Source organism: Dreissena polymorpha, chromosome 4 (assembly GCF_020536995.1).
Source record: "Dreissena polymorpha isolate Duluth1 chromosome 4, UMN_Dpol_1.0, whole genome shotgun sequence".
Classification (NCBI taxonomy): Eukaryota; Metazoa; Mollusca; class Bivalvia; order Myida; family Dreissenidae; genus Dreissena; species Dreissena polymorpha.
The window spans coordinates 43,736,126-43,759,464 of NC_068358.1; the positions used below are offsets into that span (position 1 = coordinate 43,736,126).

At 35.4% G+C, this 23,339-nt stretch overlaps 1 protein-coding gene and 1 long non-coding RNA gene across 21 annotated transcripts in view; both read left to right on the top strand.

The window, feature by feature from the left end:
- LOC127879228 (copper-transporting ATPase 1-like) overlaps positions 1-23,339 on the top strand; it is a 95,558-nt gene that overhangs the window by 36,094 nt on the left and 36,125 nt on the right. For 17 of the 19 annotated variants that reach the window (XR_008048980.1, XR_008048975.1, XR_008048976.1 and 14 more), the window contains exons 2-6: positions 5,359-5,478; positions 14,861-15,977; positions 19,527-19,733; positions 22,496-22,659; positions 22,969-23,130. Coding sequence is in view for 12 of the 19 variants with exons in the window: in XM_052425954.1 (XP_052281914.1) it covers positions 5,359-5,478; positions 14,861-15,977; positions 19,527-19,733; positions 22,496-22,659; positions 22,969-23,130 (1,770 nt within the window). In the remaining 7 variants the exon portion in view is untranslated. Of the gene's footprint in view, positions 1-5,358; positions 5,479-12,673; positions 12,882-14,860; positions 15,978-19,526; positions 19,734-22,495; positions 22,660-22,968; positions 23,131-23,339 lie in introns of those variants that run through there. The other 2 variants (XM_052425956.1, XM_052425961.1) reach the window with 2 other exon arrangements.
- On the top strand, positions 2,294-4,721 carry LOC127879273 (uncharacterized). Of its 2 annotated transcripts, XR_008048988.1 has the most exons (4): positions 2,294-2,989; positions 3,126-4,160; positions 4,230-4,382; positions 4,452-4,721. It is a non-coding gene; the product is annotated as an uncharacterized LOC127879273 (long non-coding RNA). The 2 variants fall into 2 exon arrangements; XR_008048987.1 differs by lacking the exon at positions 4,230-4,382 and having other exon boundaries at positions 3,126-4,175.

Genomic DNA, 23,339 nt, shown 5'->3' on the forward strand with positions numbered 1-23,339 from the left:
CGCATTTTGATTATTTAATGCGAAACTAAGGTTTTATTTTGTTAGGGCAGAAATTGTATAGTGCTCCAATAAATTTTGTAATTTGATTAATTTTTGTTCAACATTCCGTTGGTTCATTGTGTAAAAATGGAACACATACATGCAATGTGACAAGTAAATGTGAGTGTTATTGTGCATGTTATTATAAGACACTTACTTCATGTGTATTAAAATGTAGCAACATACACATATACTAGTAATAAAGCTATTTTATATAATAAAATTAGGACATTTTTAGTGAATTCTTTAATTTCGTTTATTGGTTAAGTTCGAAGTCGTCAACATGAATTAATAGCACAATATATAAATTGTGTTAGCGTTTGGTTATTCAAGATTACAGATTTTTTCTACAAACAGTGAAAATAACCTAAAGCTTACAAATTAATTGTAAAACTTTATATTTATTTACAACATGAATTTAGTTCTTTATAGAACACATTTGTTACCTTCCAAAGCAAAATACTGTAAGATTAATACATAACTGTTTTGCTAGCAATATTTTACACAGTTGTTTCCATTGAGATATAAAGTAGTCAAAGTTCAATTGTCTCAAACTTGGAAGTGAAAACTGTGTTAAGTTCCATGCCTTTAATGTTAATGTGCTTGCCTTAATTTTTTTATGCTCCCCCCAAAATTTATTTTGGGGGGAGCATATAGTCGCCGCTTCGTCTGTCCGTCCGTGTGTCCGTCCGTGCACAATTTTTGTCCGGGCTATTTCTCAGCAACTAATGACCGGAATTCAATGAAACTTCATGGTAAGCTTCACTACCAAGATGAGATGTGCATATTAACAGCCGGTTCTTGTCAGATGATTTTTCACAGAGTTATGGCCCTTTGAAATTTTTGAAAATTCCCATTAACTGTACATATAGTGCAATTCTTGTCCGGGCTTTTTCTTAGCAACTAATGTCCGGAATTCAATGAAACTTTATGGGAAGCTTCACTACCAAGAAGAGATGTGCATATTATCAGCGGGTTCTGGTTGGATGATTTTTCACAGAGTTATGGCCCTTTGAAATTTTCTATAAAAAAATTTTTTTCCCCCCCAACTACTGTGCCCTCAAGACGTTTCCTTTTATCTGAATATATAGTGCAATATTGTGACAAAAAAACACTTTGGGGAGCATCACCCGTCTCCGACGGTTGTTTGTTTACATATGTAAATGAGTTGCGGTCTGGAAAACCCGGGTTCAGAATAGAACACACAGTAATCTGGGACAACACTTTGTGATTAGACTGTAATTTGTTTTAGAAGAGACTTTTTTAATATATTAGATACTTAAAAACAGAAAGTGTTGTCACGTATTTGTTAACCAATCATCAAGTGATTTTATTTGTTGCTAACAATATTTAGTGGTGACAAATATGTATATGGAAGTAATATTGTGCAGTAAAGACTGAAGCTTGTTTTTTATCCTTGCGTGTTTGACATAAAAAAGGTATGTGCCAAAAATGTTAATTTATCAAGTGTCAGTTGTTAAAAAATATAGCATTGTTATTATCATCTTATGTGGCATCATGTTTATAACCCAAAGGCATGCCTTGAACAAAATGTGATACGTCTCTGAAATTACTTTGCTGCTATTGCATTTTTAGACTGCATTTGCAATAAATGATGTTGATACTTATTTATACCATTTAAGTCTTAGCATATCCTTTTGCTACATTGAGTCTTTTATATCTTTTGGAGGTGGTGGAAGTGAAATATTTTGTGAAATGTGATGTAGCTTTCTTTAAAAAAAAGCACATCAATTAATTTGTTGCAATTATGTTGTGTTTTGAATGTTATTGGATCAAACTACTTCTACATTTTTAAAGCTATTGGAATATGTCATCCTCATGAAGTGTAGATGTCCTGTGATCAACGTGTTCCACATCTTCTTGAGATGTACATGCACTTGAAGTTGCACGATTTTATTGGGGAAGCATACAATGTTTTTGAAGCATACTAATTATACATGTCTCAAGTGATTAAATTCAATGAATTTTTTATAATGTGTTAACATCATGAAGTTAAGATATGCAAGACACCTTTTTCATGCCCGGTGATCCACACTTTCAAAACAGAGTTGTGTACCCTTTAACATAACAATTTTGTGATATAAGCCTAAAATGTTTTAAGTTGTGGAGGGAACTTCTACTTTTCTCAATTGATTCAATGGAAACTTATACTATGTCTCCTCATTATGAGGTGAACATGTTAAAGGTACTGTAGTGAATTGATTCAATGGAAACTTATACTAAGTCTCCTCATTATGAGGTGAACATGTTAAAGGTACTGTAGTGAATTGATTCAATGGAAACTTATACTATGTCTCCTCATTATGAGGTGAACATGTTAAAGGTACTGTAGTGAATTGATTCAATGGAAACTTATACTATGTCTCCTCATTATGAGGTGAACATGTTAAAGGTACTGTAGTGAATTGATTCAATGGAAACTTATACTATGTCTCCTCATTATGAGGTGAACATGTTAAAGGTACTGTAGTGAATTGATTCAATGGAAACTTATACTATGTCTCCTCATTATGAGGTGAACATGTTAAAGGTACTGTAGTGAATTGATTCAATGGAAACTTATACTATGTCTCCTCATTATGAGGTGAACATGTTAAAGGTACTGTAGTGAATTGATTCAATGGAAACTTATACTATGTCTCCTCATTATGAGGTGAACATGTTAAAGGTACTGTAGTGAATTGATTCAATGGAAACTTATACTATGTCTCCTCATTATGAGGTGAACATGTTAAAGGTACTGTAGTGAATTGATTCAATGGAAACTTATACTATGTCTCCTCATTATGAGGTGAACATGTTAAAGGTACTGTAGTGAATTGATTCAATGGAAACTTATACTATGTCTCCTCATTATGAGGTGAACATGTTAAAGGTACTGTAGTGAATTGATTCAATGGAAACTTATACTATGTCTCCTCATTATGAGGTGAACATGTTAAAGGTACTGTAGTGAATTGATTCAATGGAAACTTATACTATGTCATCACCATGAGGTGAACATGTTAAAGGTACTGTAGTGAATTGATTCAATGGAAACTTGTACTATGTCTCCTCATTATGAGGTGAACATGTTAAAGGTACTGTAGTGAATTGATTCAATGGAAACTTATACTATGTCTCCTCATTATGAGGTGAACATGTTAAAGGTACTGTAGTGAATTGATTCAATGGAAACTTATACTATGTCTCCTCATTATGAGGTGAACATGTTAAAGGTACTGTAGTGAATTGATTCAATGGAAACTTATACTATGTCTCCTCATTATGAGGTGAACATGTTAAAGGTACTGTAGTGAATTGATTCAATGGAAACTTATACTATGTCTCCTCATTATGAGGTGAACATGTTAAAGGTACTGTAGTGAATTGATTCAATGGAAACTTATACTATGTCTCCTCATTATGAGGTGAACATGTTAAAGGTACTGTAGTGAATTGATTCAATGGAAACTTATACTATGTCTCCTCATTATGAGGTGAACATGTTAAAGGTACTGTAGTGAATTGATTCAATGGAAACTTATACTATGTCTCCTCATTATGAGGTGAACATGTTAAAGGTACTGTAGTGAATTGATTCAATGGAAACTTATACTATGTCTCCTCATTATGAGGTGAACATGTTAAAGGTACTGTAGTGAATTGATTCAATGGAAACTTATACTATGTCTCCTCATTATGAGGTGAACATGTTAAAGGTACTGTAGTGAATTGATTCAATGGAAACTTATACTATGTCTCCTCATTATGAGGTGAACATGTTAAAGGTACTGTAGTGAATTGATTCAATGGAAACTTATACTATGTCTCCTCATTATGAGGTGAACATGTTAAAGGTACTGTAGTGAATTGATTCAATGGAAACTTATACTATGTCTCCTCATTATGAGGTGAACATGTTAAAGGTACTGTAGTGAATTGATTCAATGGAAACTTATACTATGTCTCCTCATTATGAGGTGAACATGTTAAAGGTACTGTAGTGAATTGATTCAATGGAAACTTATACTATGTCTCCTCATTATGAGGTGAACATGTTAAAGGTACTGTAGTGAATTGATTCAATGGAAACTTATACTATGTCTCCTCATTATGAGGTGAACATGTTAAAGGTACTGTAGTGAATTGATTCAATGGAAACTTATTCTATGTCTCCTCATTATGAGGTGAACATGTTAAAGGTACTGTAGTGAATTGATTCAATGGAAACTTATACTATGTCTCCTCATTATGAGGTGAACATGTTAAAGGTACTGTAGTGAATTGATTCAATGGAAACTTATACTATGTCTCCTCATTATGAGGTGAACATGTTAAAGGTACTGTAGTGAATTGATTCAATGGAAACTTATACTATGTCTCCTCATTATGAGATGAACATGTTAAAGGTACTGTAGTGAATTGATTCAATGGAAACTTATACTATGTCTCCTCATTATGAGGTGAACATGTTAAAGGTACTGTAGTGAATTGATTCAATGGAAACTTATACTATGTCTCCTCATTATGAGGTGAACATGTTAAAGGTACTGTAGTGAATTGATTCAATGGAAACTTATACTATGTCTCCTCATTATGAGGTGAACATGTTAAAGGTACTGTAGTGAATTGATTCAATGGAAACTTATACTATGTCTCCTCATTATGAGGTGAACATGTTAAAGGTACTGTAGTGGCCCTCATGATCTTAAGTTATATGCCATTGAATTTCGCCATTTTTATTGCTGGAACATAAAATGTTATTTAGTTTGTAGAGAAAATACTTCTACATTTCTCAAGAGATTAAATGTGTAATCTATATTTGTCCAGCCCAGTGATTGATATGTCCCTGAGTTATATGCCCCTACACTTGGCAATTGTTACCGCATAAGTGAAAAGTTAAGGGAGCAAACCAATTCTTTATTTCTTTGAAGTAAAACTTGAAATGTGTCATCTTTCTGAAGTGTTGATGTGTGAGACATTTCTCAGACTCATAAGCAGTATTGCACAGTCATGTTCTTGGGTTATGCGCACTTGAACTTTTACATGTCTTAAATGTTTGTAAAAGAGAATTTTGTGGGAATTATTCAATGTTCATGAACTAGTACTGTAAAAAAAGTTCTGCGTTCAATAAAAAGGTTTTATATTTGTTTGATTTAAATAGCAAAAAATAAGTTGTTTCTAGTTACCTTACCCACTCTTATTATTTGTGCCAACCCAAAACCTTTCTATATATATATATAAGTGTTCAATATTTTTGGGAGAAGTCTTAGTGTGTTTTACACTTGTTTACCATACTTATTTACTATTTTGCAGGCAGATAGAGAGGAGATGGAGCGTTCTGCGGTGATTGATGTGGTGGGGATGACGTGTCAGTCATGTGTGAAGAACATTGAGACCAACATCTCCAATATGAAGGGGGTCATCTCCATCAAGGTCTGACACAATACTTAATTGTTTGGATTCTAAAAGAAGTTTTCAGTCAGTTTAAATTAAATGAAACGTTTTGGTACTTGGATGGGGAGTCCCTTATAAGTACTGTGGCTGTATTGATGAAGGGGTAGATAGACCACACGAATAACGTAAAGACCAAGCCCCTTAACTGTAATGAGGCTGTGCTGGGGAAGGGATAGATAGACCATAGCAATAATATAATGACCAAGCCCCTTAACTGTAATGAGGCTGTGCTGGGGAAGGGGTAGATAGACCATAGCAATAATATAATGACCAAGTCCCTTAAGTGTAATGTGGCTGTGCTGGGGAAGGGGTAGATAGACCATAGCAATAATATAATATAATGACCAAGTCCCTTAAGTGTAATGAGGCTATGCTGGGGAAGGGGTAGATAGACCATAGCAATAATATAATGACCAAGTCCCTTAAGTGTAATGAGGCTGTGCTGGGGAAGGGGTAGATAGACCATAGCAATACTATAATGACCAAGTCCCTTAAGTGTAATGAGGCTGTGCTGGGGAAAGGTTAGATAGACCATAGCAATAATATACCGTATTTTACCATGTATAGCGCGCTCCCATGTATAACGCGCATGCGATTTTTTAAAGCCAAAATGGAGAAAAAAAAGAATTCAAGATCAAAAACCTGAAAATTGGGCCGAAAATGGCCGCCATTCTTATATTGCGCAATCATTTAATCTGAGTTTTTCGGGTGCTTAATGTTTTGTTTTAAAGTAGGGAGCGTTTATACGATCAGGAGCATGGGTTGCAAAGCACTATATTTTCGACAATTTTTAAGATTATTCTCTCGAGAACACCGTATATGTCCTTATTGTCGCGCACTGCGCGTGTTTTTTCAAGACCCCTGCGCGTTAAATTCGAACCACTATTACCTATTCCTCACATTTGAACAGCGTTACATTTTCATTACCTGCCGCTAACAACATCGTATGACATAGTCTTCTGCGACCCGCAACATAGCAATGTCCAATTTTACGCAAATCGTCCGTGGATCCCATTTTATTTTTCATCGACTTAAATATTTCCCCATTAAGAGATGCTCCCGATTTAATCCAGTTTGACCCGGTATTTCGCGCCGTCACTGCGTCTAGTTGATCGGTATTTTTAGTGAGTCAAACAATACACCCGAACGCTCAATTCCATACAGTTGGTGTTATCGGCGTAAAGCCATTAGCCAAATATCATTTGTTTGTCTCTATTGAAAGAAACTAAAATGAGTCTATATCTCTATTGTTGGTTTGTAACCTACGTAGTATACTCGCACGGTAGCATATTAATGCAGAGATCGGAAAATCATTGATAAATGTATTCGTCGTTTCAATGCTTAGGGCCGAGAAATTTCGGCAAATCGGAACTCAACTAACGTATAACACTTGCTCAATTAACCGTTTAACTCCACCTTCGTTCTCTGCAAAAGGTTCGAAGGCAGAGCTTTGCACGTGCTATTATTTAATTGGACGATTGCCATTGAGGAACAAACACACGATTAGTTTGGCATGTTGATTGCTAGACAAAGGAAGCCAATTTTGTCGGCGAGAAACTTGTCGCTTTATTGCTTCAGACAGGAAGCGGCTTTCCTTTGATGACGTCAAACTGTCAATTCACATAGAGTGCAAATTTTCGGAATTGCTAACAGTAAAATTTGGATTAAATTATCAAAATAAAGCAAAAGCGAAGTTGAGAAATATGATTGAAATAATTAGCGTCAGTTCAAATAAGACGTTTTGCATTGTAAATCAACGAGTTTTCATGACAACAAAATCTTAAACAAACAATACCGCGACGACGCGGGGATTGATATACCTCGATTTTTTTTAAATGAACAATCAATGAAGAAGTGTGAAAACACCAACAATGACATTTTTTCATCTTTTAATTTTTGTCAAAACTGTTACTACCCTGTTCATGCCTACCCTTTCCCGCTTTTTGTTGTTTCGACAACGGCCCCTTCAGTCTATAACATTATAGGGTGTAGTTTTCTACAATAAAAAAAATGGCGGCAATTGTGAAGATTTACGATTACGAAATGGATTTTTTGCAATTTAGCAACCAGGAAAGCGTTGTGTCAATGTATTACGCGCACTGAATTTTTATTTTGAAATTTGAAGGTAAAAAACTGCGCGCTATGCATGGTAAAATACGGTAATGACCAAGTCCCTTAAGTGTAATGTGGCTGTGCTGGGGAAGGGGTAGATAGACCATAGCAATAATATAATGACCAAGTACCTTAACTGTAATTAGGCTGTGCTGGGGAAGGGGTAGATAGACCATAGCAATAATATAATGACCAAGTCCCTTAAGTGTAATGTGGCTGTGCTGGGGAAGGGGTAGATAGACCAAAGCAATAATATAATGACCAAGTCCCTTAAGTGTAATGAGGCTGTGCTGGGGAAAGGTTAGATAGACCATAGCAATAATATAATGACCAAGTCCCTTAACTGTAATGAGGCTGTGCTGGGGAAGGGGAAGATAGACCATAGCAATAATATAATGACCAAGTCCCTTAACTGTAATGAGGCTGTGCTTGGGAAGGGGTAGATAGACCATAGCAATAATATAATGACCAAGCCCCTTAAGTGTAATGAGGCTGTGCTGGGGAAGGGGTAGATAGACCATAGCAATAATATAATGACCAAGTCCCTTAAGTGTGATGTGGCTGTGCTGGGGAAAGGTTAGATAGACCATAGCAATAATATAATGACCAACCCCCTTAACTGTAATGAGGCTGTACTGGGGAAGGGGTATATAGACCATAGCAATAATATAAGGACCAAGCCCCTTAAGTGTAATGTGGCTGTGCTGGGGAAGGGGTAGAGAGACCATAGCAATAATATAATTACCAAGCCCCTTAAGTGTAATAAGGCTGTGCTGGGGAAAGGTTAGATAGACCATAGCAATAATATAATGACCAAGTCCCTTAACTGTAATGAGGCTGTGCTGGGGAAGGGGTAGAGAGACCATAGCAATAATATAATGACCAAGTCCCTTAAGTGTAATGTGGCTGTGCTGGGAAAGGGATAGATAGACCAAAGCAATAATATAATTACTAAGTCCCTTAAGTGTAATGTGGCTGTGCTGGGGAAGGGATAGATAGACCAAAGCAATAATATAATGACCAAGTCCCTTAACTGTAATGAGGCTGTGCTGGGGAAGGGGTAGATAGACCATAGCAATAACATAATGACCAAGTCCCTTAAGTGTAATGAGGCTGTGCTGGGGAAGGGGTAGATAGACCATAGCAATAATATAATGACTAAGTCCCTTAAGTGTAATGTGGCTGTGCTGGGGAAGGGGTAGATAGACCAAAGCAATAATATAATGACCAAGTCCCTTAACTGTAATGAGGCTGTGCTGGGGAAGGGGTAGATAGACCATAGCAATAATATAATGACTAAGTCCCTTAAGTGTAATGTGGCTGTGCTGGGGAAGGGTTAGATAGACCATAGCAATAATATAATGACCAAGTCCCTTAACTGTAAAATGTGGCTGTGCTGGGGAAGGGGTAGATAGACCATAGCAATAATATAATGACTAAGTCCCTTAAGTGTAATGAGGCTGTGCTGGGAAAGGATAGATAGACCATAGCAATAATATAATGACCAAGTCCCTTAACTGTAATGAGGCTGTGCTGGGGAAAGGTTAGATAGACCATAGCAATAATATAATGACCAAGTCCCTTAACTGTAATGAGGCTGTGCTGGGGAAAGGTTAGATAGACCAAAGCAATAATATAATGACCAAGCCCCTTAACTGTAATGAGGCTATGCTGGGGAAGGGATAGATAGACCATAGCAATAATATAATGACCAAGTACCTTAACTGTAATTAGGCTGTGCTGGGGAAGGGGTAGATAGACCATAGCAATAATATAATGACCAAGTCCCTTAAGTGTAATGAGGCTGTGCTGGGGAAGGGATAGATAGACCATAGCAATAATATAAAGACCAAGTCCCTTAAGTGTAATGTGGCTGTGCTGGGGAAGGGGTAGATAGACCATAGCAATAATATAATGACCAAGTCCCTTAAGTGTAATAAGGCTGTGCTGGGGAAAGGTTAGATAGACCATAGCAATAATATAATGACCAAGTCCCTTAACTGTAATGAGGCTATGCTGGGGAAGGGGTAGATAGACCATAGCAATAATATAATGACCAAGCCCCTTAAAGGGGCCTTTTCACAGATTTTTGCATTTTTTAATTCATTCATTAAATGCTTTATATTGATAAATGTAAACATTGGATCGTAAAGGCTTCAGTAAAAAATCAAGAATAAAATTAAAAAAAGGAAAAGAACATTGCCCGGAGCAGGTTTCGAACCTGTGACCCCTGGAGTCCTGCCGGAGTCCTGAAGTAAAAACGCTTTAGCCTACTGAGCTATTCCGCCGAGTACACATACTTGACGTATTTTATACCTTATATAAGCAATCTTCGTTGTTTCACAAAATTTAACGACAAAAACAGAACTCTCCAAATTATTCAATCGTTTCGCGTTGCAACGCTTTATAATTTTTAGGTTTTAAAATCGTCAAAAGATGCATATAATGGCTATATTAGACCATGGTAAATGTTCAGTATTACTGTTTCCTCACAAATATCATAACTAAAACGAAAATTTGCGAATCTGAAACAACTTTTTTCAATTTTGTCAATTTACCAAAGCGTGAAAAGATCCCTTTAACTGTAATGAGGCTGTACGGGAAGGGGTAGATAGACCATAGCAATAATATAATGACCAAGCCCCTTAAGTGTAATGTGGCTGTGGCTGGGGAAGGGGTAGATAGACCATAGCAATAATATAATGACCAAGTCCCTTAAGTGTAATGTGGCTGTGCTGGGGTAGGGGTAGATAGACCATAGCAATAAGGCGATGATATTCCCTCACAAGTAATACTGCTGCATTGGAGTTGGAACCTTCACTATTTTTTCAATTTTATGCTCTGGTTAAAATAAATGTGCAACAACTTAATTGTACTGTTTGAATTGTGATGGGGACACACTATTTTAAGCCAGGATATGCACTTAACGCTAGCATACAGGCTTGATCTTTGTATTCACTGTGCACAGCATGTTTTGAAGTGATTGAAGTTAGATTAATGTCCAAAGACAAAAAAATAAAGTTATTGTCTAAAAACCAACCATAAGTATAAAACCAATTCTATAGCAAATATTGATTTAACATCAAAAACAGTATATAACATACTATTTCACATACATTTAAGATCGATAGGAAGTTCCAATACTGACTGTGCAATCACTTTTTTTGTCCACATAGATAAATCAGTATTTAAGATCATTTAAGTTTCACACAAAGACATAAGTCATCACATTTTCTAAAGAAATTTTGTTACAAATTCATTGGGCAACATTATCTTTTATCAACTATCATGCCTGAGTTCTGACAAAGAAATATTTCACATAAGGGCCCAATACTGATTTTATCTTTCTGAATAAAAATACCTTAATAAGCTTGTTGCAAATATGATAATTCATTAGTGAACTATGTGCTTCATCATCTAGCTAAATTGTTATCTTGGCAAACAAGATCCCATGGTATTTTCTATCAGTTGTGGATTTAAAGTAACAAGGTAATATGCAGCATTTCATATTACTTATGAAGTGAAAAATATATATAAGAATGTTACAAGTTGCTTTTGAGTTGGTGCATTGCTATATACCAGCGATTTTTTTCCTTCTTAATTAAGAAGCGGAAAATGGCATTTTCCCAATTAGAAAAAAACTACAAATTTTCCAATTGCTGTAAAAAAATCCCAATTGAAGGTTTCTAAAAAATATTTTTTTTTTTAAATAAATAAAATGCAACATTCATTTAGTTTCCCTATGCAGATCCATGGCTTGAGCCTAAATAAATATAATATTGACAGCATGTAGTTTTCAATTTTAAAGTATTTTGGAGCGAAAAATCAATAACACCAATTTCCCAATATGAATCTGCTCAACACACAATTTCCCAATTTTGCGCGTTTTTGCGCACAATTTCTCAATTGGACTGGTACCGGTAGTTTTCCCAATTGGGGAAAAAAAAATCGCTGGCTACATAATGAGGTCTATTAATGTTAATACAATCAGGTTTGGCTAGTTTTATCATGACACGATTGATAAATTATATGCATAATTTCCACACAACATTTCAATAATATCAGTACCAAAAAATGGAATTAGATTACTATACAACAAGCTGCACATGCCAATTTAATTGTGAGACTTCAAATTCCAGAAGCATCATGCTATGTTCGAAGTATTTAACATGTTGATGAATATATGTCTGCTTTAATGACAGTCATAATTTGTATTTTACTTATCATTGCTTTTAGTCTAAAAATGAAGTGTATCAAGAGATTTGCCGCCACGAATAGCAGTAAGGATTTATTGAATGAGAAATCACTGATTGCGCGACCCAGAGCCACCATGGCCCTCTTGTTTTCTTTTCCAAATAAACTGGTTAATGATAAATCAGTTTAAATTTGTTACAATCATGTGTCCAGAAGCAGACATATGTACCTTGAATACAATTTTCTTTGACAGCCATAGGTACACAGTTGTAAACTACTGTACAGGTTTCAATGAAGGCTCTTAAATCTCAAACCTTCAATCTTTTTTCACCCAATTTTGCATAACCATTTAATTGCTGATTTCACTCTTATCTTTGGATTGTGGTGTAATTGTGTGCATAGGTAGCTTAGATGCAGGCATTGCGTTTCAAGTTAATTTAACCAAATGTATTAGTATAAAGTTAAAAATCTAGTTTCTCGGTATGGTCAAATTTCCTGTTTATATTTATAAATTTGAAGCTTTCAGTTTACATATATTATATATCTGCTACATATATTCAACATTAAATATGTCTTTATCAGGTGACGTAGAGAAAATGTTCACTATACATAAAAGCAGAAGAACAGTCTAGCACGCTGTCATGCGACAGCTCTGAGTCATGAAAAGAGTGGACCATTATAAGATCACTATGTTCTTAATAAAGATATATAATGTGTTTACCTGTAAGAAGATGACACACACAAAATCCCTGAAAGTGTAGCTTTAATAATCTCTTGCAAATTTCTGTGTTACCAAAGTCCCCTGTTATGTTTTTGGTCTTCTTCAATCTTGTATACATAATCAGTGAACCTGACAAGGATCCATCTTCATTAACAATCATAGTTGGCCCTCTAAGTGGTTGGCAGTAGAGAACATCTATGTATTGTGACAGGTCAGGGAAGTAGGCTGACATATTGTGTGCCACAACATCAGATTTTGTTTGATGTCCTTTCATTATTAAAGTCTGAAGAAAGTGCTTGGTAAACTTATTTTGTGATCTAAAATGTCAAACAAAGGTGGATATAGAAGACTCCCGGTATGCCCAGCTTATTTTTCTTTAACCATATGTTTATAATTTGTACTAACTTTTGCTGTTGATAAACATGGTGGCTTTTGTTTACATAGTTGGGCGTTTTTATGAGAACATTAAATAAGGACTTTGGGGCACATTTTCCTGCAATGATGAAGATAGCCAAAATGCATTTTGTTACTTGCATTTAAGTCATGTATGTAATTAACAGTAATTAAATAATTTATATAATATTTTGAAATATATACATATTGGAAATGTGTGTCAGGTGTATGCACATAGTTAATTCTATATTTTTTTAGGGAGGGGGGTGGGGGGTATTGCTGTTATTTACTTTTTTAACCAGTTAAGGGATAGTAATGTTGACAATGTAGCATATCAATAAAACATAAAGTTGATTATGTTGTTGAACTGGATATAGTGTTCATGGGTTTGCTACCTAGTACTTAAGATCTCCCCTAAGTCATAAAGTACTGGTTCTACCCAGGAAACTGACTTGAGATTTCAGTACATCTTTTGCTTTAAACCAAGCTTTTATGAATAGATTTCAATGAATATAAAGCCACTGGTCCCTGTATTTTAAACATGCAGCATCTATTATAATTATCTGTAAACACACCAGAATCTGAACATTATATAAATTGATCACTTTTCGATCGTGTTCTTTATGCTGTGCATCAAACTGTAATTTTGAGCATTATATACATATTGTGACATTGTGAACATTTACTGTTTCCTAATCTTGATGACATTTTGGACGAACTTGACTTCTTTCAAGTACAGTCATGGCCTATGTTAGATAATCCATTTGAACACATGTTGACAAAGTCAATTGTGAGACATTGATCAGCAGTCAATATACATATACACATAACCATGTCCATTTTTATTTTCTGTACATAGGAAAATCATATATGTTTGCAAGATTAATAAAAATGTTTTATGAAGCACATGATGTTTGGAGATAATATGGTATTAAACGTTTTCTTTTAAATTATTTTTTATCAATGAACTTTATTTTAAACGTAATATTTATAAATAATTCTTCCAAACATTTTTTGTCCAATATTGTGCATATGAATTCACATCTCATGTCTGGCTAATTTGATTTGCATATTTACAATATGTTATGTTTGAGCAGTGAAATTCTGTTATTGCTGTACACATAGCCTTAGGCGGTTTAACCTTCTAGTTATTGTTGTTATTCAAATGTTGGGAATCAATTGTTGAATTGATATAAATATTTTTGCCATTTAAATAATATAAAAATTCTTAAAGGTAGTTTCTTTCAGTCTGGGCGGTATAATTTTGTCAGCCATTAAACAAAATTGCAGTGTTCTCTTAAAAACAGAAAACAACAAAAGAAAACAGGTAACCTTGGTGTGAGGATATTTAAAGTGAAATGAGTGTTCTTATTTAACTAAAGGTCATTATGATAGCTGAATAGTGGACTTTTATTTTCCGACTTAAGTTAAATAAACAAACCTGAAATCTGGTTGTTACTGTAATCAAAGAAGCTTTTTGATAGTATACGTAGGTTAGGTAGTAGTTACATTCCTTAAATGCACTGGGGAAATTATGAAAACTAGCACACAATGGTAGTGGCAATAGCTTAATAAGATCTTGTTTTGAAGCAACTTCACATTTTGAGTTACAATATAGTTTTATTCAGTGAGAAACAGTGTAATTATAAAAGTCTGCACTAATAAAATTAAAACAATCAGCATCAGTTGTTGCTTTTGCTAAGTTGTATAAATTTTATTTCATTAAAAAGGAAATGCAGGGGTAATTAATTAAGATAGATATAACATCTGCTGACCTTTCCCGTGCCTGCGCCTTCGTTATTATGAAAAAGTCTGCATGGTGCTCCTTTAGCCCCCTCGATATTCTATTTAACTGATAATATAACATTAGTATTAGATTGTTGTTTAAAATGGCATCTATAATCATATTTCAACACATGTATGTTGTGTTTATATCTGCAGGTATTCCTAGAAGCCAATGAGGCCCATGTGAGGTACAGCCCCACCGAGACCTCACCACCCATTATAGCAGATAATATTGAGAACCTTGGCTTTAACACAAAGGTCAAGGCCGTGACGCCAGTGTCAGATCCTGTAGAAGTCACACCAGCCCCTCTGCCTCTTATTGATGTGGTTGTTCACATAGATGGGATGACATGCAACTCGTGCGTTAAGAATATTGAGGGTGTTATTTCCAAAGTGGATGGTGTTGCTGGCATCAAGGTCAGCTTGGATAAGAAGGAGGGAGCCGTCTCGTTCAATCCTCTCAAACTGACCTCGGCCGAGATTGCTGACAAGATTAGCGACATGGGATTTGATGCCTATGTGGTTGGAGGGAAGTCCAATGCACTGATTGCAAAAATCACAGTCAATGGTATGACCTGTCAGAATTGCGTCAACACCATCGAGTCCTTCGTTAGCAAGAAGCAAGGTGTTCAGTTCATCAGAGTATCGTTGGAAGACAAGGAAGCGTTCATCATCTACAGCCCAGACATAACAAACCCCCTGACACTGCGGGACATCATCACTGACATGGGTTTTGAGGCCACCCTGCCGCGGGAAAACTCCGTTGAGGTGGAATTCGATAAACTGGCCAAGGCGTCCTTGAGGTCTAAGAGTAAGGAAGTGGTAGTGGACATTCAGGGGATGGTCTGCCAATCCTGTGTCAACCATATTGAGACCGCTATTGCTGGGAAGCCTGGTGTTTCAAGTATCAAGGTGTCGCTGGAGGAAAGCAACGGCAGAGTTTGCTATGATCCGCATCTCACAACGGCTGAGGACGTGGCCAAAATGATTGATGATATGGGCTTCGATGCCAAAGTTTTGAATGATAAAGATGTGTCCACCAGTAACCAGCTCCAAATGACCACTGACACAGTTGTTATCAGCATTAAAGGAATGACCTGTCAGTCATGTGTGAAGAACATCGAAGGAAATCTGTCCAAGAATCCTGCAGTAAAGAGTATCTCTGTTTCCCTCAGCAATGAGACTGGGACCATTGTGTACTATCAGGGCATGACATCCCCCAAGAGGCTGGCAGACGCCATAGATGACATGGGGTTTGAGGCTTCCCTGAAAGGTGAGCAACCCTCAAAACTCTTCAACTAAGGGTCATTGATTGATTGCTATAGAATTTATTCCATTTTTGTGATGTCAATAATGAACTTGCATTCATTAACTATAAATAAACTACTGGTTATCTTGATTGTTTCCACAATTTGGAAATACACCATTTAAACAATATGGAAAATCGCATGTGAACAAAACTCTAAAGCTTACAGAGTTACATGACTTTGAATATTAAAGACTTGAGATTTCATCTTTATTTACAGTATATAGTAAAAAGTCTTTGAAATAGACCACCTGTCTGAGGCAGGACTAGGGATGTTGATTTGCAAGTGCTCAAGATCTTTACCTGTCTTTCTGACATGGCAAGTCAACATAAAGTGATCTGAACTTTACGAATAATTATATAGATGTTGCTTGGGAAGCTTTAAAAAAAATTCTTTGTAATGTTTTAATATAATTATAGAAATTCATATTTTGCAGGAATTAATAAAATAGGCATTTTGAAAATGATTGTTGTTATTGGCAATTGCCTTTAACTGACTCTTGAAGAAATTACAGCAGCTGTCTCAAAGTTACCTTACTGCTTAACTATTCATAAAACTATTGTTTGTTTGTGTTCTACTGAAGTGACATCATGTGATTTGCCCTGCTGACATCAATTCAGTGTGTTCTAATTAATAGCACAAGTTGTTTTACATGAGTGGGTTTCTTAGTGAGAATTAGAATGATCAGGTCTCTAATAATCATTATAATTTTTTTGAAAGATCAATTTTTTGCTAAATGAAACACCTTGGCTTTATTTGAATACTAGTATGAAATTTGTTAAAATGAATACAAATCAATCAATAAAGTTAAAAGCCAAACAAAAAAAATTACTGTTTAGTAATAATTTGATGAATGTATCTGGTCCTATATGTTATATTCCATCAATTTTAGAATGTGTTAACTTACTTAAACTTAATCATAAGTCAGCCCATTCTTTAATGATCACTCCATAAACTGGGTCACAGAAAAAAATATGTTAAAATAAAAAGATTTTGTGTATGAGTAAACAAACTAAATGCAGACAAATATTAGATGATTTTTCACTTCAAAAAATGGTTTGTACATGTTGTACCAATATAAATTCAAAATATGCTTAACAATGGGTAATTGTCATTGTATGCAAAGAATTCTAAATACGCAAGCATAGCATTACAAGATTCACACATGTTCAGTGAGAGTAGCCCTGTCCAGTTTAGACATCAAGTACAGGAATATTCCACATTTTACTTTATGATTACATGAGCATTGTGCATCTGTGTGTGTTTTTCCAGAAAATGCAAACGTTTATGTATTCTTAAAAACATTAATCATCAATATTGGCCAGCATTGCTTTAAAAAATGTAAGACAGTTGTGTTTATTTTGCATTATGTAATTAGTTGTTATGCCCCCGGATCGAATGATCGGGGGCATATTGTTTTAGGCTTGTCTGTCTGTCATTCTGTCCCAAAACTTTAACCTTGGTTAAAGTTTTGCGATAACTTTTGCAATATTGAAGATAGCAACTTGATATTTGGCATGCATGTGTATCTCATGAAGCTGCACATTTTGAGTGGTGAAAGGTCAAGGTCATCCTTCAAGGTCAAAAGTAAAAAAATGCAATCCAAGGGAAGTAATAAGCTTTAAAAGGGAGATAATTTCTAAACCTGCCAAATGATACTGTAATTACTCTATGTTTTCGGACACTTAAAAATAAATAATTTTTTTTGTGTCCGAAAACTTAGAAACGAAAAATATTCACTATATACAGGTGTCCGAAAACTTAGAAAATTTAAGTGTCCGAAAAAAGCGTCAATTGTATCAATGACTACCTGTAATAGCACGTGCTTATAAAATACCATGCCGTATAGTATAAATTACAGTTATATATTTTTGCACTGCATTTTAAATAATTTAAAATGCTTTATTTATTTGACAGAAAGTTACTGCAAGGTTGTACTTTGACCAACGAGTTCAAAGATGAGCATGAGATGAGTACCGATACTCGCTAGTATGAACCTGTAATTAACGCATTAAAAAAGCAAACTATGAATTCTTTGTTTGTTCATTTCCGATAATTGTTGTCTAACTCCTTCCATTGTTCGTAAAACTTGCAATAGGGTGCATCACACTTTGAAGCGTTTAGTATTTGTCACAGTTTTTTTACTGAGAAGGGATGGTACAATTTCAGTAGATAATTGAACTGTTAATTGGCACTACCCATGATAATTGTCATAACGCTTATTATACTATTTGGTAAAATAACGCTGTAAAATATACTGTCCGAAAACTTAGAGACATTAATTATGGACGAAAACTCGTGTGTCCGAAAATTAAGAGTCACGAAAAATAATTATTTTTGCTAAAAAAAGGGGTGTCCGAAAACTTAGAGTGTTTGAAAACAAAGAGTAATTACGGTATATTGAAATTTTATTTCAAAGCGGCGCAATAGGGGGCATTGTGTTACTGACAAACACATCTCTTGTTGGTCATTATTCTAGAAGGTAAATGTCCCCACAAATGACCGAATTTTTGTGACATGTTGCAATTTAGCATGTATTGTCATAACCACTTCATAAGTCATAAGGCTATATTTTTAAAGGATTTTTAATAAGAAAAAATCTCAACTTATGACTTAGTTTTTACATTAACCACTCAAGAAGTCACATTCGTTAATGGTTTTTACATTAACCACTCAAGAAGTCACATTCGTTAATGAAACTTAGTCAGGATTAACATCTTGAAACTATCAAGGCCATGTTTGAATCTGAGTCATCGGTCAAGTCTTCGACAACTGTAAACTTAGGTGACGGCTTTTGGGCCAGTTGGGTCAAAGTCACAGTAACTTAAAGTAGCTAAAGAGTTTCTTTTGAATTACTCTAGTTTGAATTGAGATATTTTAATGTGAAGGTAGCTTATATGCTAATCTAGGGCAGGATTGTATTTTGGGCCAGTTGGGTCAAGGTCATTGGCAGTAAAAATAGATCAGTTTCAATGAAAGTGCTTTGCCATTTAAAGGAAGTGACTAAATGCAGATATATCAAAGGATCAGACAAGTAAAGGTCAATGTTACCAAATGTAGAAATAATCCACTTACTTTGCTTTGATTTACTGCCCTTAAATTTGGGGCCAGTCAGGTCAAGGTGAAGGTCACTGTTACTAAAAATAATAAATATAGAGTTGTGTTGATGGTTTTTCATTGAAGTTTGAAAGTAGGTAGCTTCTATGCATAATTTGCTAGCCTTGGGATTTCATTTACTTGGATTAAAATACATTTACGGTATTGATAGCGAATGGAAATCTAGCATGGTATTGTGACATTTCTTGTAGTAATCTTAATTCTCAGGTTTCATTTTGCATATCTCTTGCTTTCTAGCTTTTACAAATATGTCTTTACAGTCATTATATCAGATGACTGAATGTGGAAGAATATTTTAGCGCATTGCTGTCTTGGGGCAGCATTTGTTTGTGGAAATGTGCATGACTTCAATGGAGGATTTGCCTTGATCAGCTCAGCAATAAATTGTTCATTCTTAGATGATCCTCGTGAAAAGTTGCGCTCCGGGGTCCTCCATCAGAGCAACTCCTTTGGTTCTATCAAGACAGACAGCATGAAAGGGACCGTACGGTACAAGCCAGGAACCAATGAAGACGAGGAGTATGACAAGTGCTTTCTCAAGGTCAACGGTATGACTTGTGCATCCTGTGTGAACACCATTGAGAAGAACCTGGCAAAGTTGGAGGGTGAGCAGAAGCATGTATTTCTTTTCCATACCAAATATCATGCAGTTGCTTTATGTCAGTTTGCTCATACAAAAGCCTCAAAAAGGTTTTAGAAAATTTTGCTATTTGGAATATCAATGCAACTATAGGCATGGTGTGCTTATGTTATATTATATCTTATAGAAACTGTTATGCATACCCACTTGTTTTGATAAGCCCTTTTGGGTTATTATACCCCAATTACAATTGGTAATGGGGCTATATAGAAGTCACTTTGTCTGTCGGTCGGTCGGTCTGTCTGTCTCGAAAATTTCATCCAATCTTCACCAAACTTGGTCAGAAGTTGTATTTCGATGATGTTTAGGTCAAGATTGAATATTGGTCATGACGGGTAAAAAACTAGGTCACGGGGTCACTTAGTGCATTTTAAACCCAAAGTTTGTCCGGACCATAAATATGTCATTTATCGTTAGATTTTAAAATGACTTGGTACATTTGTTCACCATCATGAGACAGTGTGTCATGCAAAAGAAGTACGTCGATATCTCCAAGGTCAAGGTCACACTTGGAGTTGCCCGTAAATGAGCTTGTCCGGGGCCATAACTTTGTCATTTATTGTGAGACCTTAAAATCATTTGGTACATTTGTTCACCATCATTTGACGGTGTGTCATGCAAAAGAATTACGCTGATATCTCCAAGATCAAGGTCACACTTTGAGTTCAACGGTCGAAAATGGCCATAAATGATCTTGTCCGGACCATAGCTATGTCATTGATTGTGAGATTTTAAAATTACTTGGTACATTTGTTCACAATCATTGAACGGTGTGTCTTGCAAAAGAATTACGTCAATATCTCCAAGGTCAAGGTCACACTTTGAGTTCAAAAGTCAAAAATGGCCATAAATGAGCTTGTCCGGGCCATAACTATGTCATTCATTGTGAGATTTTAAAATGACTATGTACATTAATTTTGTTCACAGTCATGGAACGATGTGTCATGCAAAAGAGTTCAAAGGTCAAAATGGTCATAAATGATTATGGCATAATAATTCTTAAAAATCGCCAAAAATTACTTTCTCTTGTTTTGTGAAGACAGCATGCAAAATAGTCTGTGTCAATGCAGCATGTGGGGGTATACGTCATGTCCGTGACAAAGCTCTAGTTCTTAATAGAAAATTTTATTCACTGTAGTATTCAAGTAAGAATTCTCAACCACCTCTTAGGTTGGTTTCTGTGCAATAGATCACTACAGATCTGCATTTTTTTTGACAAAGGTAGTTTTTTCTAATGATTTCATGACATCAATTTGATTAAGCAACTTTGTGCTATCGTTAACTTCTGAAATACAAAGCTATTTTGAAAATAGCTCACTAATAAGACTTCAGCTCACTAATAAGACTTCAGAAATTCTGAATTTCCAATAAAAAATGATTCTGGGGAGTATTTTGATGGAAAAATGTATATTAATGATGATGAGAATGGGGTCTTATTTTATCCCCAAAACTGGATGAACGCATTCCATAGAGGATATTTGTTGGATTCGATGGAATATCAATTTTATTATATGAGTGAACATATAAAATAAAATGTAAAATTTGTATTTTTTATTATCACGAGTGAATTAAAATCAATATTCCATTAAATCCAACATATTTTCTTTTTATTTTATGCTTTTTTCACTGTTTATTCACATTGTAAAAGAGTTAAACTGGATAATTTTGCTGGATTTATGATATCATTTCGTTGAAAAAATGACTTCATTTCACAGTCAAATATTGATATTTTTATGTCCCCCACTATAGTAGTGGGGGACATTGTTTTTGCCCTGTCTGTTGGTTGGTCTGTTGGTTGGTTGGTTTGCGCCAACTTTAACGTTTTGCAATAACTTTTGCTATATTGAAGATAGCAACTTTATATTGGCATGCATGCGTATCTCATGAAGCTGCACATTTTGAGTGGTGAAAGGTCAAGGTCAAGGTCATCCTTCAAGGTCAGAGGTCAAATATATGTGGCCAAAATCGCTCATTTTATAAATACTTTTGCAATATTGATGATAGCAACTTGATATTTGGCATGCATGTGTATCTCATGGAGCTGCACATTTTGAGTGGTGAAAGGTCAAGGTCAAGGTCATCCTTCAAGGTCAGAGGTCAAATATATGTGGCCCAAATCGCTTATTTTATGAAAACTTTTGCAATATTGAAGATAGCAACTTGATATTTGGCATGCATGTGTATCTCATGGAGCTGCACATTTTGAGTGGTGAAAGGTCAAGGTCAAGGTCATCCTTCAAAGTCAGAGGTCAAATATATGTGGCCCAAATCGCTTATTTTATGAATACTTTTGCAATATGAAAGATAGCAACTTGATATTTGGCATGCATGTGTATCTAATGGAGCTGCACATTTTGAGTGGTGAAAGGTCAAGGTCATCCTTCAAGGTCAAATATTTGGGTCAAAATTGCTCATGTACATGTAATGTCCCTTCTGCAATATTGAAGCTAGCAATTTTATATTTGAAATGCGTGTGTATCTCAAGGAGCTCATATTTTGAGTGGTGAAGGGTCAAGGTCAAGGTCATCCTTCAAGGTCAAACGTCATATAGGGGGACATAGTGTTTCACAAACACATCTTGTTCACTGTTATTTTTCACAGTTTAAAACAGTAAAATATCAGTTAAATTTCACTGATATTTCTCTATAAACCACAGAAATCATAAAATAAATGTCATTATTATTCAACTTAAAGCTTGATTGTCAAATTTCATCATTCCATTGACAGGAGTAAAGAAGGTTCTGGTGTCCTTAATGGCCCAGAAGGCAGAGGTGATATATGACCCTGCGTACGTGCTGCCCAGTCAGATCGCCAACAAGGTCACCAACCTGGGCTTCAACTCCACCGTGATGGAGGTGGACGGGGCTGGCCATGGGGTCATTGACCTCACTGTGAGTGCTTGCAGTCTCTGCTTCACACAAACATTTGCAATGGTTTCATGCTATAATGAAATGTTATGTAAGTGCGTATTATGGCTTGGCACTAAAACTGAATATTTAGATGACTTTTTTTGCATAGTTGTATGCTATATTTGAGTTTCAAATAGAAATACAGATGCTAAAAAGTTGAATTCTTCTGTAAGTATTTGGCACTGTCAATGCAAACCATCATGGTCTATTTCAATGTTATACCCTTGTTTTTAAAACAATCCTAAGATCCCCTTAATGAAAGTCTAACCTCCTAACATTGCAATTTTCCAGATCACCGGAATGACTTGTGCGTCGTGTGTGTATCTGATCGAGTCCAACCTGCAGAAAGTGAAGGGTGTGACCAGCGCTTCAGTTGCCCTGGCAACCAGCAAGGGAAAGTTCACATATAACCCGGACATTATCGGGCCTAGACACATCATTGAGGCTATTAAGGTTAGGGCTAAAAAAGTTTTTTATTTTCACTAATAACGCCAAAGTATATGAAGTAGGTTTGTGAGCATTTTTTCTTAATATTTTTTTGCTTTTGGCATCTATTAATGCCAAGAGAAATATGGTAATTTGCCTGTCTATTCCTTGTCATTATTCCATCCATACAGGGTTAACCCTTGGCGATCATTGTTAAGAAAGGAATTTTGGCCTCC